Raw genomic sequence first — 18,231 nt, forward strand, 5'->3', positions numbered from 1 at the left:
GAAAACGCCTGGACTCTGTGACTTTTTGCTGAGACCAACAGACGTGATGGATTGTGTCGCCAGGTGTTTTCCCCTAAGGAGGATTGACGGAGTCCCCTCTTCCTTGGGTGATATTGCTACACTTGGTAAAGAAATGTTTATGCATGCTTACTAATAATTACTAACCCTTAAACTATGACCACTACGGTGGTGAGCGAAGTTAGAGGGTTTAAAAACACTTCCTGTGAGGCAAAACAAGCACGCTGTGAACATAGTGCACAGGTAGCTATAAATCAGCCTTTTGTGCTCTCCTGTGTTACTCTGCATGGCCCTACCACTCACAAGTTACAGCAATGGGGAGTGCTGGGAGGAGGGAGGATCCTGTATTGGTAGTTTCAACACTGACAACTACAGTCTAGATTAATTTCCCCGTATTATCCATCAAAAGGCAAAAGCATCCTGTACAGATCACATGACCCCATCTCTGTGGATGGATGAGGACCATTAAAGAAAGGGACCCCTAAATGGCAGCCCCCTCCCCCAGTGAAATGAGTATAGGGGTACATAGTATCCCCTTACCTATTTCCACAAAAGGTTAAAAAGACATAAAAACACAACCACAAGAAAAGTATTTTAATTTTCCAAACTAACCATGAATACTTACCTTTAAAAAAAAAATTCCCACGCCAATATCCTCTGAATTGTCACACGCCAATATCCTTGGTTACATTGATTGAAGATCTCAGTGCACCCGCCAACACACATGCAGCTCCCAGCTGCAGCTCTAACTATACTCAGGGGCATAGCAATAGGGGTTGCAGGTGTAGCAACCGCATCAGGGCCCTTGGGCCAGAGGGGCCCCACAGGGCCCTCCCTTAACTACAGTATTAGCTCGCTATTGGTCCTGTGCGCATAATAATCACTTCTATAGATACTTTGAATGGTGGTAATCATTAACAAACTGTTCCCCATCCCCTTCTTGCACCTCTGACACTGTAGTTGCCATTGGCAGGTTTTGGTGCGCCGCATCAATTGTTATGTAAAGAGTGCTTGGAGGGGCCCCATGGTAAAACTTGCATCGGGGCCCACAGTTCCTTAGCTACGCCACTGGCTATACTAAGTATAGCTAGAGCCCAAAGCATCTTTAAGTTTCCCTCCAAGGTTCCCCATTGGTCTCTTAATAGACCAATGGAGTGCACTGGAGGGAATAGCACACAACACCCGTCAAATTGCCCAGTAAAGCCCCCAGCCCAGCACCCAGCAAATAGCCCAGCAAAGCCCCCAGCAAATTGCACAGCAATTGAGGTTGCGCAGTGATACTTGTTTACAGGCTAGTATGCCTTCAAGCGCATTCCTGTCCTCACATTGGCAAACATCTCACACGTTGCAAACCGGCCATTACAAATTGACACATGCGCATCACATTGCATCGCCAACACCAAGGTGACTCTGTGACATCAGCTGATTGATCTATGAGCCTGTCTCCACACTCGGGTTCCGCCCATTTTCATTTGACCTGCTCTTCACCAATCGCTGCCTATTGCAAGCAGTGAAACAACACCTACCCACTCTCCCTGTGCATCATGCAGTGCTATGCGGCTGTGATTGGCTGGTAGCCATTACTATGACCACCAAGCTGAGGGAAGAGCTACATGCTGCCCCTTTTGAGCTTATATGTTTTGAGCATCGGCCGGTGTAATGTCTGATTGTGCTGCCTGGAAGCTCCCTTCCACACTGAGTAGCACGCATGCTCAGTGTGAAGGTAATTCTGCTGCTGATGGTAAAATACTAAATATCTTCACTTCCACACCTCTTACACTCCTCAAATTTTCACGGTAGGGAGGGGACCCCCCGAACTACCTCTATACCAAATTGCAGCCCCCGAGACCCGCTGATTCAGGAGATAGATTACAGTAACCTATCTCGGGAACCAGTGGGGCTTGGGGGCTGCAATTTGGTATAGAGGTCATTCTGGGGGTTCCCTCCCTACCCTGAAAATTTGGGGAGTGTATGATGTGTGGGAGCGGAGATATTTAGTATTTTACCACCAGCAGCATCATTCAATAGGAAATGTGGCCGCACAGTCTCCTACTGCGCATGCGGGGCAGCGCAAATCAACAGGCAGCGTAATCAGACACAACACCGGCACGCATTCTGATGCAGCTGTTCGCTGGAGCCACATCATTGTTAGTAAGTACACACTTTATCTGCTCATGTGCACAGTTTGACACTCTGCCTGAAAGCAATAGGGATAGGGACAACAGCTCATGGAATAGGTTTTGTAGGGTCAATCCAACTTTGAGTAGCGGATAGGTAACCTTCATGTTATTGGAGCACATTTTGATTTTTATAGTCTTGCATGACACATGAACAGTTCTTTCTCCAGGTGATCTGTCTGGATTAAATACATCTTGATAACGGGGTGTCTGCATCTGCAACCATTCTGGAATCCACTCAGCACTGTGTACTATGTTGGCACTTTATACATACAATAAATAAATGCATGGCAATTTCTGGTGACCTTTTTGCAGTAAGGTGTGCCTTTTCGGATCACGTGGCTCCTTATTATAGCATGACTGACACGCGATATTTGGTATCTGCATGTGGTTCTGCATGTGGTTCTGATGTGATATGCGACACTTGGATCGCACTTTCCTTGTTATGCATATACAGCTTGCTCACAACAATTAATGATAAACTATGGCTGGCGTGAGATCTAGGGAGTCCATCATCCACCACTGGTCACTATTGTCAGTTGCCTGGTTCTCGTTTTGATCCTGAAACTGTCAAGGTAGCACTTTTTAGGAGCTCTTCTCAATGGTATGGCAGGCTCAGTGTTTTCTTTGTTCATTTATTCATGGTATTTTGTTTTCTTTTGTTTTTGTAGATGGTTGTCTAAAGCCATTTATGCCTCATTAAAGGGGCCCTGCGTGGCTAAGAAACATTGGCTTTTTATCATTGCAAGTAACAATAAAATACGTTTTTCGGATGCGCTGGCTGCTCCTCTTATATGTCACAAGGGGCATCAACCCCATTTGTCAGCTGAAGCACTCCCGTCACAAAAAGGCCTAATCCTATTGTGAGTGCGAGACACACCCCAAGTATAGCCCAGCAAGCAAACAGCCTGTTTTCGGCTTTCTGGTCCTCATCAGTGCATGACAGGGATTGATATGGCTCTATAGGATAGGGCTTGGACCAGTACCAAAGAATTAAAGGTGATATATTAAAAATTACTACTGTTTGAAGAATACAAAATTACATTTTTTCTTTTTTAATTAGAGGGCTTTTGAGAGCAGAGAAGATGATTGGTTCACCCTTACCGACCCTGGACCTTCTACACACCTCCAGACTGTCGTCTAGGGCAAACGGAAGAAGAAGATGTTGTTTAGTCACAGAGAAAAATAGTAATAATAATATTAAACTGAAGTGCAGTTTTACGTCCAGGGGCTGCAGTTAGCCTATTCACCACAAGATAGAGACCTCCTCCCTCCAAGATGAAACGCACAGACAAGATTAATGAAGCCAAATACAGGAAGTGATGTAGCAAGGGAAAGAAGTAATGTAACTCGGGGAGGAAGTGATGATACACAATAGGGAGGCGCAGTTGCTGAAGAAGAAGAAGAGACCGCATGGTTGGAAGAGGTAATTTTGTGATTCCCCTGGTATTGCAGCTCCCTCTTGAGGTTTTGGGTAATTATCTCTCCTCCCTTTACAGAATAGCTCAATAAAGGGTTTGAGATGTGATTAAAGCGGATCTCCAGCCTGTAAGTTAAAATCCAGCAGCTATACTTAAAGAGACTCCGTAACAAAAATTGCATCCTGTTTTTTATCATCCTACAAGTTCCAAAAGCTATTCCATACCTCCCAACTTTTTGAGATGAGAAAAAGGGACACTTAAGCCACGCCCCTGTCACACCCCTTGTCATGCCCCACCACGCCCCTAGTCACGCATACCATAAAGATTTCATAAGAAAAATGTGTTGTTTTATAATTCAAACCACACTGGTCCTTTCTATCCTGGTTAATTTTCCTTCATAGTAACATTTTAAAATTAGTAATTTATCAATTTAAAGGATGGAAATAAAGTTTAGAGTCAATTAAACACATTTTCAGCATATTAATATACATATGTATATAGAAAGAGGGACAAAGTCCTGAAAGAGGGACAAATGAGGTTGAAAAAGGGACAGAGGGACAAGGCTCCCAAAAAGGAACTGTCCCTCCGAAAAAGGGACAGTTGGGAGCTATGTATTCTAATGTGTTCTGGCTAACTGCAGCACTTTCTACTATCACAGTCTCTGTAATAAATCAGTGTATCTTTCCCCTGTCAGACTTGTCGGCCTGTGTCTGGAAGGCTGCCAAGTTCTTCAGTGTTGTGGTTCTGCTATGAACTCCCCCTTCCAGGCCCCTCTATGCACACTGCCTGTGTGTTATTTAGATTAGGGCAGCTTCTCACTTCTCTCTTATCTTTTACAAGCTGGATAAATCGTCCTCTGAGCTGGCTGGGCTTTCACATAGTGGGGAATTACATACAAGGGCAAAGCTGTTTGCAGGAAGAAACGAGCAGCCTGAAACTTCAGTGCATGAGAGCAGAAGGGGGAAAGAAACTCACAAATGATCTCTTGAGATTCAAAAGGAAGGGTGTATACAGCCTGCTTGTGTATGGATGTATTTTCTATGTGTGGACATACTGTACATCAACCTACTTCCTGTTTTGGTGGCCATTTTGTTTGTTTATAAACAAACTTTTTTAAAACCACTTTTAATGCGGCGAGGAGCGGCGAAATTGTGACAGAGGGTAATAGGAGATGTCCCCTAACGCACTGGTATGTTTACTTTTGTGCGATTTTAACAATATAGAATCTCTTTAAAGAGACACTGAAGCGAAAAAAACCCGATGATATTATGATTTGTATGTGTAGCACAGCTAAGAAATAAAACATTAAGATCAGATACATCAGTGTAATTGTTTCCAGTACAGAAAGAGTTGAGAAACTCCAGTTGTTATCTCTATGCAAACAAGCCATTAAGCTCTCCGACTAAGTTAGTCGTGGAGAGGGCTGTTATCTGACTTTTATTATCTCAACTGTTCCTGGACTATTTACTTTTCCTCTGCTAGAGGAGAGGTCATTACTTCACAGACTGCTCTGAAAGACTATATACCTGAAAATAAAAGTATGAGAATATTTTCTTTGCTGCTAATCTTCTAGTAATTATTCATAGTATACAACCAATTCACTATATCATATTTTTTTTTCGCTTCAGTGTCTCTTTAACTGCGCTGCCTTCTCCCTCTAAGCCGCCTCGCAGACCCCGGATCCCGGTGGATCAGCGAGAGCTGACGTCCGCAGCTGCTCTTTCCCGGGAGTGCAAGTCCGACTCCTCCCTCAACGGACTGCCCAGTTACATTGGATACATCCACCCAGCAACAGGACTCAGTAGAAGTCGCTGATATCTGGCAAAAATCGTTATCGTTACTCATAACAGGAGTTGTGAGTATTCAGCCTTATTGCAACGCTATGCTATGCTTTACATTACCAAGAGGATGATTTGAAACATATGCTACTGTCATTGATCCGGATAATTGTTTTTAGTAAGGAATTTTTTATTGACATTTTTATTGGATTCTTATTCTGCCATTGAAGTGTTTACTCACATATTTTTGCATCTTTAACTGCCGCTTTGGAGCATCGGGCTCATTAGCAGGATCCTGCGGGACTTTTCAGTGTGAGAGGTGTGTGAGGTCTGTCTCTGCATACCTGTAGATCTGTCTGGATGTGAGTGACGGTGAGGTGAGAAATTAGAGGAGCTACTTGTTTGTGGTATGATCTTTTATTGCTACGTAATCGACGTAATTAAATTGGTTTTAAGTACGTAGGAGTATTATTGTTTTATTTCTTGTTTCAAGTGGATTGGGGTACAGATCCATTTTTCTCCTTGCAGCCAACATTTTTTTTGCCAAGCTCCTTATTGTGGTGCTGGTAGGAGCGGCAATCATATATCTCTTGTTGAGTTTACTATATCCAGAGGTTTACTATATCAGCATTTACTATAACAAGATTCTACGGTACTGCAGTCAGAGGAGATTTTATGTCCCACAGTGGGAGAGGTTGGAGTCTGCAGAAAGCTGATGGGTCACAGCTAGTGGGTGGAGCCAGATAACAAGGGGCGTGGCTGGTAGGACAGGCAGAGAAGATGGAGGCTGCAGCTGGAGAGGGGTTGGGTGGCCTCTGCTGCTTTGGTCCTGATATCGGCACTGTCCCAGCTGGGAGGTTTGTTGCTATGGCTCTTGGTTGGAGGGTTTGGGGTTAGTAGGTGATGGACAGGTGGGCTCAGGTATGGTCAGGATATAGAGCTGCAGTTCCATCTCTCTAGTTCATCAGGTGCCAGAGCCATAAGTAATGATAGTTTATAGCTAATTAGCTGCAGGCCTCTGCTCCTATCTTCCTCTGTCTCCAGCTGTTCTCTCCTCACATCCTCATCCATCTACCGCTGCCGGCACTGCTGTAACCTTCCAGGAATGTGTGCATGGAGAGGAGGAGAGACGCACCAGATGATGAGCAAGGCACACTGGGAGAGAGGACTGTGGTACTGAATGTGCAGGAGACCACAGCTTATGGGATATTATCACCCCCTAGCAAATTATGTTCTTTTCTGTGCTCTGTTTATTACTGCTAACATATTAGAAATATCATTTGTTATCCTTTTCAGAACTAAGGCAGATGACATGATGAGGACAATTAAAGAGGAAGAAGAAGAGATGTATGTGAGGAGTGATCAGCAGTCTATGAAGGAGGGTGACATGATGAGGACAATTAAAGAGGAAGAAGAAGAGATGTATGTGAGGAGTGATCAGCAGTCTATGGAGGAGGGTGACATGATAAGGACAATTAAAGAGGAAGAAGATGAAACGTATGTGAGGAGTGATCAGCAGTCTATGGAGAAGGGTGACTTAATGGGAGCAATTAAAGAGGAAGAAGATGAAATGTATGTAAGGAGTGATCAGCTGTCTATGGAAGAGGGCGACATGAGGACAACTATACAGGAGGACCTTCTTACATATAGCAGAACAGGTGAGTAATCATCAACATTAAATATCTTTAGTTATTATGACCGTGTCACTGCTCACAGACTGGCCATATTAGGGGTTATCCTATGTACTCATGTTAAAGATTTTGTTATGTAAAACGATTATTCTAGAATGTTTTTGGTGACAGTTTACTAACAGAAACAGTACAGACTCCCTGATGGCTTTGGATTACCCTGTTCTGTGGAGAGGGGGAGGTGGTGGATGAGTGAGAAGCATCCCTCTACATCTCATAGTAGACATACAATGCTGATCAGAGAGACAAGACAAATAACATTTATATCACGCTTTTCTCCTGGCGGACTCAAAGCACTAGAACGCGCTCTATAGGCAGTAGCAGTGTTAGGGAGACTTATCTAACGTCTCCTACTGAACAGGTGCTGGCTTACTGAACAGACCGACGAGGTCTTTACAACTCTGAGAGTCAATCACTAAATTGTAGTCATATCTCCTTACATGCACACTGTGCAGTCACATTACACACATCACACCCCTATTACTTCTCACATTCCCTGTGTACATAGTATGTTTATACCTCATTACAGACAAACTGTGCAGTCACATAACACACATCACACCCCTATTACTTCTCACATTCCCTGTGTACATAGTGTGTTTATACCTCATTACAGGCACGCTGTGCAGTCACATTACACACATCACACCCCTATTACTTCTCACATTCCCTGTGTACATAGTGTGTTTATACCTCATTACAGGCACACTCTGCAGTCACATTACACATCACACCCCTATTACTTCTCACATTCCCTGTGTACATAGTGTGTTTATACCTCATTACAGGCACACTGTGCAGTCACATTACACATCACACCCCTATTACTTCTCACATTCCCTGTGTACATAGTGTGTTTATACCACATTACAGGCACACTGTGCAGTCACATTACACACATCACACCCCTATTACTTCTCACATTCCCTGTGTACATAGTGTGTTTATACCTCATTACAGGCACACTGTGCAGTCACATTACACACGTCACACCCTATTACTTCTCACATTCCCTGTGTACATAGTGTGTTTATACCTCATTACAGGCACACTGTGCAGTCACATTACACACATCACACCCCTATTACTTCTCACATTCCCTGTGTACATAGTGTGTTTACGCCACATTACAGGCACACTGTGCAGTCACATTACACATCACACCTCTATTACTTCTCACATATCCTGTGTACATAGTGTGTTTATACCTCATTACAGGCACACTGTGCAGTCACATTACACACATCACACCCCTATTACTTCTCACATTCCCTGTGTACATAGTGTGTTTATACCTCATTACAGGCACACTGTGCAGTCACATTACACACATCACACCCCTCTGACTTCTCACATTCCCTGTGTACATAGTGTGTTTATACCTCATTACAGGCACACTGTGCAGTCACATTACACCCCCTATTACTTCTCACATTCCCTGTGTACATAGTGTGTTTATACCTTATTACAGGCACACTGTGCAGTCACAATACACATCACACCCCTATTACTTCTCACATTCCCTGTGTACATAGTGTGTTTATACCTCATTACAGGCACACTGTGCAGTCACATTACACACATCACACCCCTATTACTACTCACATTACCTGTGTACATAGTGTGTTTATACCTCATTACAGGCACACTGTGCAGTCACATTACACCTCACACCCCTATTACTTCTCACATTCCCTGTGTACATAGTGTATTTATACCTCATTACAGGCACACTGTGCAGTCACATTACACAGATCACACCCTATTACTTCTCACATTCCCTGTGTACATAGTGTGTTTATACCTCATTACAGGCACACTGTGCAGTCACATTACACATCACACCCCTATTACTTCTCACATTCCCTGTGTACATAGGGCTTGATTCACAAATCGGTGCTAACCTACTTAGCACGCCTAAAGTAGTTTAGGTGTGATAACCTTTGCACTAGTAGGTTAGCACCATTAAGCATACAGCTTATCAGCATCAAAACCACACTGAGTGCTCAGTGTGGTTTTGATGCTGATAAGCTGTATGCTGCTTTTTGATTGGCCTGATGAAGCGGGATTGAGCCCATGAAACATGTTGCCTATTTTTACTGTGGAGTATAAATAAACTGTTGTTTGACTTTTGATGCCACAGTCCTTCCTTTGTTTGCTTTGTCCGCATGGATGGGATAGATCCACCACTGCCCCATCGGTTTTAAGCTCGTTTAAGTGACCTTTATTCTATTGGCGCCTCTGGAAAGCTTCTACATATTGCTAAGTCCACCCTTGGTGGAGGGTTGTACCCATCTTTTTCCCATCTACAGAGAGCGACTTTTAATCCTGAGTGGGGTCAGGTTAATCTCCCCACCTGCCGTCATAGTGGTTGCCTAATGGTAACCCTGGTTTGTGAGTATTAAATTGTTATATTACTCATTATTAATTTTCATCTATACAAAATCACACTATTGAGCTCTTGGTGTCCCCTCTCCCTTTATGTTCTGCTTGTGATCATTACACACAGGCAAGCTGCTCTGCATCTCCCCACTCCCTCTCCTCCTCCCTCCTCCCCTCTGCCTCTTAAATCTCTGGCTGGTCACCTCCTCCTGCCCAGACTGAGCTCCCATAAGCCCTTGCTACTTAGGCTTAGAGTGCCAAAGCTCTCTGGAGAAGCTGTGGCCAAGGCTTGTTTGGTTTATAAAGAATTAGAGTATTAAAAAAAAATGTATTGGGGTTGAGGAATGCCCTATAAACTATATGAAAGGAACACAATCATGCAATGAGTAAAAGTTTATCTCAGATCCACTTTAAGCAAGTGGATCCTCCCAAGCCAAGAAATAGGGCAGCAATTCCACCTATTCAGTTTCTCACAAATTCTCTTAGAGAGAGGTGTGAAATTCAGGCCATAGATTCCATCACAGCAAGAACTAAAATCTGCCGCACCATGCTAGTGTATTTAATAGATATTTATTGGGATAAAAATAGAGAGGTCTACTAGAGCAAGAATTGCGGCAGAGAAGAGGTTGGCTATCCCCACGGGCGCTGCTGGAGAGGTAAGATAGAGCTGCTGCTACACGCTATACATTTACACAGGGAGCAGGGACACAAGGGAACTGGAGCGGGGGCATATGGGAGGTAGTGGAGACATGAGGAAGAGAAGCGGGGACACAGGGAAGAGAGGAGGGGACACAGGAAGTAGCGGGGACACCTTTTGACAGAGGGGACACCAGGGAGAACAGAAAGGAACGCCTGGGAGGACAGAATGGGACACATGGGGGACACAGGAGGATACCAATTGGAGACCATATAAAAGACACTCCTGTAATGTGCCTAGATGCGACTTTTATTCTGGAGAGCCTTATATGATGAAAAATACAGTTCATGCAAAGTCACCCTGGAGTTGAGACACCATAGCCTGTGGCATATTAAAAGGCAGAGCTGCAGTCTCCTCTCTAGCAGGTTCAAGAGGGAAATATGGGGATAGACAGAGAGAGCCGTATGACATCTGCAGAAACACTATAAATTCTCCTCCCCGGATACCCTTTATATCTGGATTAGAAGGAATGGCTTGAGCTTAAGGCTCTATACTCTGAGCAGACAGCAATGAGGGGGGGGCATCCCTGGTGGGTCACATTACCTGACAGGAAGTATCGGGGGAATCTTTAGAGAGATGGAGGGGTGGGAATACAGCATCTTTACCGCTGTCAGTAAAGGACCTGGAAATCCCATAATCTGGAGAGAGTAAAAAAGAACGGGCCAGAGGAGGGGGATTGAAGGACGTCTCCCCATCCAAATTTAGAAGCATATAAGGCCCTGACCGCTTCCCATTATATGGACCAGATCCATTGTTCTCCAGTGTTGTCTACAGTCTAGTGATCCTTAACCTCCTGTAGCGCTAGCTACATGATAGCCGCTGTGCAGCGGCATCCCCCCACCCCCTCCGATCGCCTCTGGCGATCAAAGCAAACAGGAAATCCCGTTCAGTCAACAACGTCGTGACGTCAGAGGGAGTCCCGATCCACCCCTCAGTGCTGCCTGGCACTGATTGGCAAGGCTGCGCACGGGGTCTGGGGAGCGGCACGGCACGGCGGGTAGCGGCGAATCAGCGCGGAGCGGTGGCGATCGGTATATACATGCAACTAGCAAAAGTGAACCCGAGATGAAAATAAACTGATGAGATATTCAATTGGATATGTCCTCCTACTCCTAGAAAAAAACATTTTCCCCCAGAAATATTTTATTGTCTCAAGAGTCCCCGAGCGGAAATACATACTATTGACCTCGTTATCTATCCCTTTCAGTCAGAAGCCTGGTTATCTGCATAGGAAAGTGTTTTATAGCTGTAATTTGTTATCATTGAAGGAAGCTATAGCCCGACTGGGTTCCGACTGAAGAAAAACTGTCAGTTGCATAGTTGAAATATTAACTCTTTCAGGCAGGGAAAAAAGAAAAGGAGCACAGCATACATGTTTGAGTTCTTGCTACTGTATATACACATGGTCTATCTCTTCATACAGCCACCTGCTGGAAGAAGGCAGAACTGCAGGGCTGCTACATGTCCAATAAGCTCTCTGCTGGTGGCACAGTGAAAGTTCAAGGTAGTTCCAGTGAATACTGCCAGCAGCAGGCAGGAGAAGGCAATGCAATATTCCTAACAATCATATTGTTTCCAGTACAGGAAGAGTTAAGGTAAACCCGAGGTGGGGATTATTAGTAATAAAAAGCAATGCTACCTGATCTTGGGAGCTGGGCGGATCAAGTAGCCGCAATCCCCGCCTCTCTCCGCCGCTCCTATGGACCTGCTAGGACTCACTTTGGTTTTCATGACCCCTGGGGTCATGACGCTGGAAGCGCTCTCTGTGTGTAGCAGCATGCAGGGAGGCGGGGCAGCAGTAGAGGGAGCAGCCAGAGAGATACAGAACTGCCCAATAGCAGCTGAAGAAGCACTTCAGGTATGCCCCCCCCCCCCCCCCCCAGTGGGCGTTTAAGCAGGCAATACCTCTCCTCCCTTCCCCTCGAGAATTGGGGACAATTACAGGTTGCCAATTACAGGAGGTGATAGTATGTTTAGGATTCCACCGACTCAGACTCCTCGACTCCGACTCCTCTAATTTGCATATTAAAATCTTGTTGATTAAAAGTATGTAACATGAAATTCGTCTCTTAACTGCCAACGCTTAAGAATTTTACAAGACAACTGAAGTGAGAAGGATATGTAGACTACTATATTTATTCCCTTTAGACTAAAACTAGTCCTTGGTAAGAGTACTTGTAAAAGGTACAAATCGGAACAAAGAACATCTATCAGGCCCTAGGCAATGTAAGTGTGGGTACATGTAAGAATGATGTGCAGGTACTCTGCAGGGGAATGAGGAGATTCTTCCTCTATTACACATTCTTCATGCACAATCTGAACAAGGTTTATGGGTGACAGACAACACCTCTGTGTTCAATGTGCACAGCATTCTCAGTGGATTCGCTGCAGCTCTGTGGGGAGTGCATATGTAGAGTATAGTACTACTGTGTAACAAAGTAAACCTGAGACAGATGAAATTAAAGTTTTATACATACCTGGGGCTTCCTCCAGCCGCCTTCAGGATAATCAGTCCCTCGTTGTCCTCCTCCACCACCTGAATCTTCTGCTATGAGTCCAGGTACTTGAGCCAGTCGGGCGTAGTGCGCATGCACACACTCCGCCGACTGGAGCATACTACACCTGTGCAGCACTATTGCGCAGGTGCAGAATGTTCCTGGCTGTGGGAGCAGCATGTGGCTGGACAGCGCTGACTGGCTGAATTACCAGGACTCATAGCAGAAGATCCGGGTGGTGGAGGACAGCGAGGGACTGATTAGCCTGAAGGGGGCTGAAGGAAGCCCCAGGTATGTATAAAACTTTACTTTTCATCCGTCTCAGGTACCCTTTAATTTGTAGTCACCAAACCAAATTTTAACATATCAAATTATTTGATTTCATCAGCAAATACATTTGCATAAATCAGCATCAGTGCAGAATTATTTCCATCTCATTGACCATCTCTATTAGTGACACAGCTACACATCAGGCTTTATTCTTACAGCATAGATGTTATTTAGTATATATAAGAGATTCCTGTGTACACATCATATATACAGTCACAATCATATATGTATATCTGACCTTAAAAATACGGGGACGGCTTTATTGAAGCAGCACAAGTAACTAATTTTGATTGGTTTATTTCATTTTTGTGGACTAAGCACAGCTATTACTGTATATATACTGTATATATACATTATTTTTAATGACTATTATCTGAGAAATAGAACATTTTATCATATTTTTTATTTTAATTACAGTTACAAATTCATTAGGAGTCGGAGTCGGTGCATTTTTTCCCGACTCCGACTCCAGGCACCCAAAATTGCCCGACTCCACGACTCCGACTCCACGACTCCGACTCCACAGCCCTGGTACCCATGCATAAACTTTGCAACAACTTGGAATTATCAGCAGCTCCTTAATGATAATTGTTCCTCCCCTCAGAATTCTCTAACAGGAGGTGATGATGTTTCTCTATTTGCAGCGCGGAGTCCCGGCATCAGGAACCTCTTAGAGACTCTTCTCTCTGGATCTACAGACTGTACAACGGATGATGATGTCACTGGACAAGAGTTTCCTGCAGATATCCCGGTTACCCCAAATATTCCCCCAGACTCGACTCACCTGTCTAACCCTGAGGGGCCTCATACCCAGCACATCGCTCCCCCTGCTGGAGGGTCTTATTACTGTTTCACGTGTGGGAAATGTTTTGTTTGGAAATCACATCTTCTCAGTCATGAAAGATCTCACACTGGTGAGAGGCCCTATTTATGTGCTGAGTGTGGGAAATGTTTTGTACATAGAGCACATCTTGTCAGACATGAGAGATCTCACAATGGAGAGAAGCCTTATTCTTGTGCTGAGTGTGGGAAATGTTTTGTTCAGAAGTCAAAGCTTGTCGCACATGAGAGAACTCACACTGGAGAAAAGCCTTATTTTTGTGCTGAATGTGGGAAATGTTTTGTTCAGAAATCACAGCTTGTCAATCATGAGAGATCCCACACTGGTGAGAAGCCCTATTCATGTGCTGAGTGTGAGAAATGTTTTGTACAGAGAGTGCACCTTGTCAGTCATGAGAAGTCTCACACTGGAGAGATTCTTGTGCTGAGTGTGGGAAATATTTTGTTTCAAAATCGGCTCTCGTCAGTCATAAGAGATTTCACACTGGTGAGAAGCCATATGCCTGTGCTGAGTGTGGGAAATGTTTTGTATGGAAATCCCTGCTTGTTACACATGAGAGATCTCACACTGGTGAGAAACCCTATTCTTGTGCTGAGTGTGAAAAATGCTTTGGATATAAAGGAGACCTTGTCAAACATGAGAGAAGACACACTGTTGAGAAGCCCTATTCATGTGCAGAGTGTGGGAAATGTTTCTTACAGAGATCGCATCTTGTCATACATAAGAGATCTCACACTGGTTAGAAGCCATTTTCCTGTGCTGAGTGTGGGATTTGTTTTCTACAGAAATCATCTCTTGTCAAACATGAGCTACATCATTCTGGTGAGAAGACTTATTTGTGTGCTGAGTGTGGGAAATGTTTTGTATATAAATCACAGCTTGTCACACATGAGAGATCTCACACTGGTGAGAAGCCCTATTCTTGTGCCGAGTGTGGGGAATGCTTTTTTTTTTTTACTTTTTTTTTTTATAGAATCCGTGAAATACAGCTTCCTGAGATAGCGTCACAAAATAAAAAATACTTCCTAAAAGGGACACTATTGATTAACATGTTTTTTTTTTCAATTGAGACAGGAATAGTTTGGGAAGTGCTGCTAAGCACTGGTGTGTACATTTAAATCCCTATTTGTTTGTTTACTGTTATCTAATTTCTTTCACACTTCACGGACGGGCCAAATCTCCAAATCTGATAGCCCAGTGAACTATGAGGGAAGGGGGGATTCCCTCACAATACATCTGTTAATCCTGTGTGTGAGAAAGCTCTCACTGGCAGCTGCCTGTGTCTCTGACTGAGCTGTATGCAGAGAGCAGAGGAAATGTATCTTATGTGCAACATAAATGTTTGTAATTGTATGTGAAAGTTCACACCAGAGGCTATTCATATAACTCTGCTTCAATATTATACTGTTCTTAGCATGACAGACTGTAGAGATTTATACTTTTGCAAATTAAACATTCCAACGCAGGTAAAATCTACAAACAGCTTTTTTCTCTGATATTTAACATGAAAAGTAGGAAAATAGGAAAATGTTTGCACAGCTACTCAGACATTATTTGTACATTGTCCTTTTAGACAATGATAGTGTTCCTTTAACCCCTTAAGAACCACGGGCTTAAATCCCCCTAAAGATCAGTCCTTTTTTTTACAAAAAGGGGCACTGCAGCTTTAAGGGCTCGCTGCAGGGCTGCACAATTCAGCACACAAGTGATCCCCCCCCTCCTTTTCTCCCCACCAACAGAGCTCTCTGTTGGTGGGGTCAGATGGCTCCCCAGATGTTTTTTTTTTTATATAAATATTTGTTTTATTTCATAATATTTTTACCTATTTTTTTTTATTTATTTTGTAATCTCCCCTCCTTCCCACAGCCAGCCAATCAGCGTGATCGGCTGTGGTAGGCTTTAGCCTATGACAGCGGATCACTTTTGTGCCACCCAGGGGGACAGCCATGTCACACGGCTGACCCCTGTACAGCACTACCATAGATCGCAGCGCTGTGCCCTGTTGGGAGACTGAAGGCGAATCAGATTGGCGCAGGATCTCCCGCAAACCACTGCCCAAGGACCTTACACCGATCGGCATTAGGCGGTCCTGGTGCTGCCGCCGTGGCCACGCCCAAGTGGTTAAACAAAGTCTGAGAGCTTAAAACTCACACCAGAGAGCTAGAAAAGGAACACGCCAGGAGTTGCTTCTTTCTAGGCTCCACCTTAGGGCGCTTCTCTACTCTAAAGCAAAACTTTTCTCCGTTAAATGGAACAAAAGTCTTACTATAAAGCCGGATATGATGCTGGCACGAAAACCTATGATTAGCTTTAAATAGGATGAACCCAGTGAGAAACCCTCAGGGTGAGCACACAAACCCCTCAAGTTAATTCAGGAATTTGCTTATTACTATTCCACCCTATAACGGCACCACTACTAACACAGAACAGTGCGAGCCCCGACCATTCTAGAATTCTTCATCAAGATCCCTATAATTATTGTAAGTCCCCAGGTAATCACAGGGCAAGCTGGAGCAAGTTGGCACCATTGATGGCAGCCACAGGACTCCGGGACTTCCTTTTTTTTTTTTCCCCCTTCCCCTCTAATTCCCCCTAACCAACTACCCTCTTTTGGTCTGTCTCTGCTCCCCGTCAGTGTGCTTGTTGTGCAGCCCCCGGGTACTCCGGGCTTCAGCACCCCTGCACTCTGGATCCGGCGTTCTCCTTCCTGTCCTCCGAGGCTCTGCATCGCTCTGGTGTGATTGCCGTCAGTGATCTCAATACAGAGTTACAGCACCACCCAGAGGACGGAGGGAAAATTGCAGCGCTGGGGTCCAGGAGGTGAGTGAGAGCAGGGGCTGCTGCAGACATTCTGGCCACATGATTTTTTCCTGATTTTAGGGTCTGAAACATGCAAAAAAAGACCCTAAAATCCAGAAGTAATCATACCGCCAAGGAGGTTAAACAAGAACATTTCTTTCAAAGTCAAAATCTTGACCAGCGCTGCAGAAATGTGATTATATCGCTTCTACCACCAGTACCAATTGGAAAGCGACTCACCGTGTATGTTGGACCACCAGTTACAATGGTCATTTGCGCTTGCATGGCATTCAATGGCTCCCCTTGCCTACGAGCACTGCTCCTTCTTTGCTGCAGCCACCACTTGTCACTGTTGTCCCAAAGTAATTCCACTTAAAAGTTTTCCTCAAATAAAAGAATGAAAATTCATAGCGCAACACTGTATAACTTAAAAAAAAATGTATTCCAGGTTTGCACTTACACATTACGAGAGTTTAAACCACGGACTCACCCCCGCTCGGCCTCCTGGTATGTCCGAATGGCGTCCTTGATCCCCGTTTTGTATGGTTCCCCTCAGGCCACCCACCACTCGTTCGTGCAGAGAGAACGCCGACAGCAGCTCTGCCCTCCGTGGAAATATACACATTTTTTTTTTAACTTAAAAATGTGTTTAAATTAACTCAAACTTTGTTCCCATCCTTGAAATTGACATGTTTCTTTTATGAAATATTCACATGAATGAAAACTGACTATAGAAAGGATCAGTGTGGTTAGAATCTTTAAAACTATGCCTTATGTATGAATTCTTTGTGGTATGTGTGGCGGCGTGATTAGAGGTGTGAAGGGGGATGTGTCTTAAAGGGGTTCTCTGGTGGTGGTAAAAAAGCTAAATCGGCCCCCTGCAGCTGTAATGTCCCGCGCTGTCCTCCTACGATCCTCGGTTCCCCGCCGCCGGTCCCGGTCTAATATTCGTCTAACTAGACGAATAATGTTCACTCCCACGCGCGTCATCGACAGCTCACTGCACAGGCACAGTACGAAGTTTTCTTGTACTGCGCCTGCGCAGTACGCTCTCAATGACGCACGTGGGAGCAAGGACATGCAGCCGCAGTCTAATTTGACGCGAGATTAGACCAGGACCGTGGGCGGGGAATGGAGGATCGTAGGAGGACGGGGTGGGACAGGACAGCTACAGGGGACCAATAAAAGCCCCAGGAAGGTGTCGGTTTTTGCTCTTTTACCACCACCAGAGAACCCCTTTAAATGTGTCCATCTATCTTACCTGTAAGCGGACCTGAAATCAGAACTTCCTCTCTGCTCTGAAAGATGAGCAACAGCAGCAGCATAGTGGGCTCCACGGTGGCCTAGTGGTTAGCTCTCTCACCTCGCCTGGCTCAATTCCCAGCCAGAGCACTATCTTAATGGGGTTTGTATGTTGTGTGCGTGGGCTTCCTCCAGCACTATATAACTCGGACCACACTGGTCCTTTCTATCCTGGTGCATTTTCCTTCATATTACATTTGAAAATAAGAAATGTATCAATTTAAAAGATGGGGATAAAGTTTAGAGCCAATAGAAAACATTTTTCAGTAGATAAATACAGATATTTACATAAAAAGAGGGACA

At 44.5% G+C, this 18,231-nt stretch overlaps 1 protein-coding gene across 1 annotated transcript; it reads left to right on the forward strand.

Annotated features, from left to right (window-relative positions):
• The first annotated feature begins 5,359 nt into the window (after positions 1-5,359).
• Positions 5,360-15,236, forward strand: LOC137535348 (zinc finger protein 781-like). The gene is made up of 3 exons (XM_068257177.1): positions 5,360-5,471; positions 6,691-7,052; positions 13,631-15,236. The coding sequence occupies exons 2-3, from the start codon at positions 6,707-6,709 to the stop codon at positions 14,827-14,829; spliced, it is 1,545 nt and encodes a 514-aa protein (XP_068113278.1). The 5' UTR covers positions 5,360-5,471; positions 6,691-6,706; the 3' UTR covers positions 14,830-15,236.
• Positions 15,237-18,231: the final 2,995 nt, after the last annotated feature.

The sequence above is a fragment of the Hyperolius riggenbachi genome, chromosome 10, assembly GCF_040937935.1.
Source record: "Hyperolius riggenbachi isolate aHypRig1 chromosome 10, aHypRig1.pri, whole genome shotgun sequence".
In the NCBI taxonomy this organism is placed as follows: Eukaryota; Metazoa; Chordata; class Amphibia; order Anura; family Hyperoliidae; genus Hyperolius; species Hyperolius riggenbachi.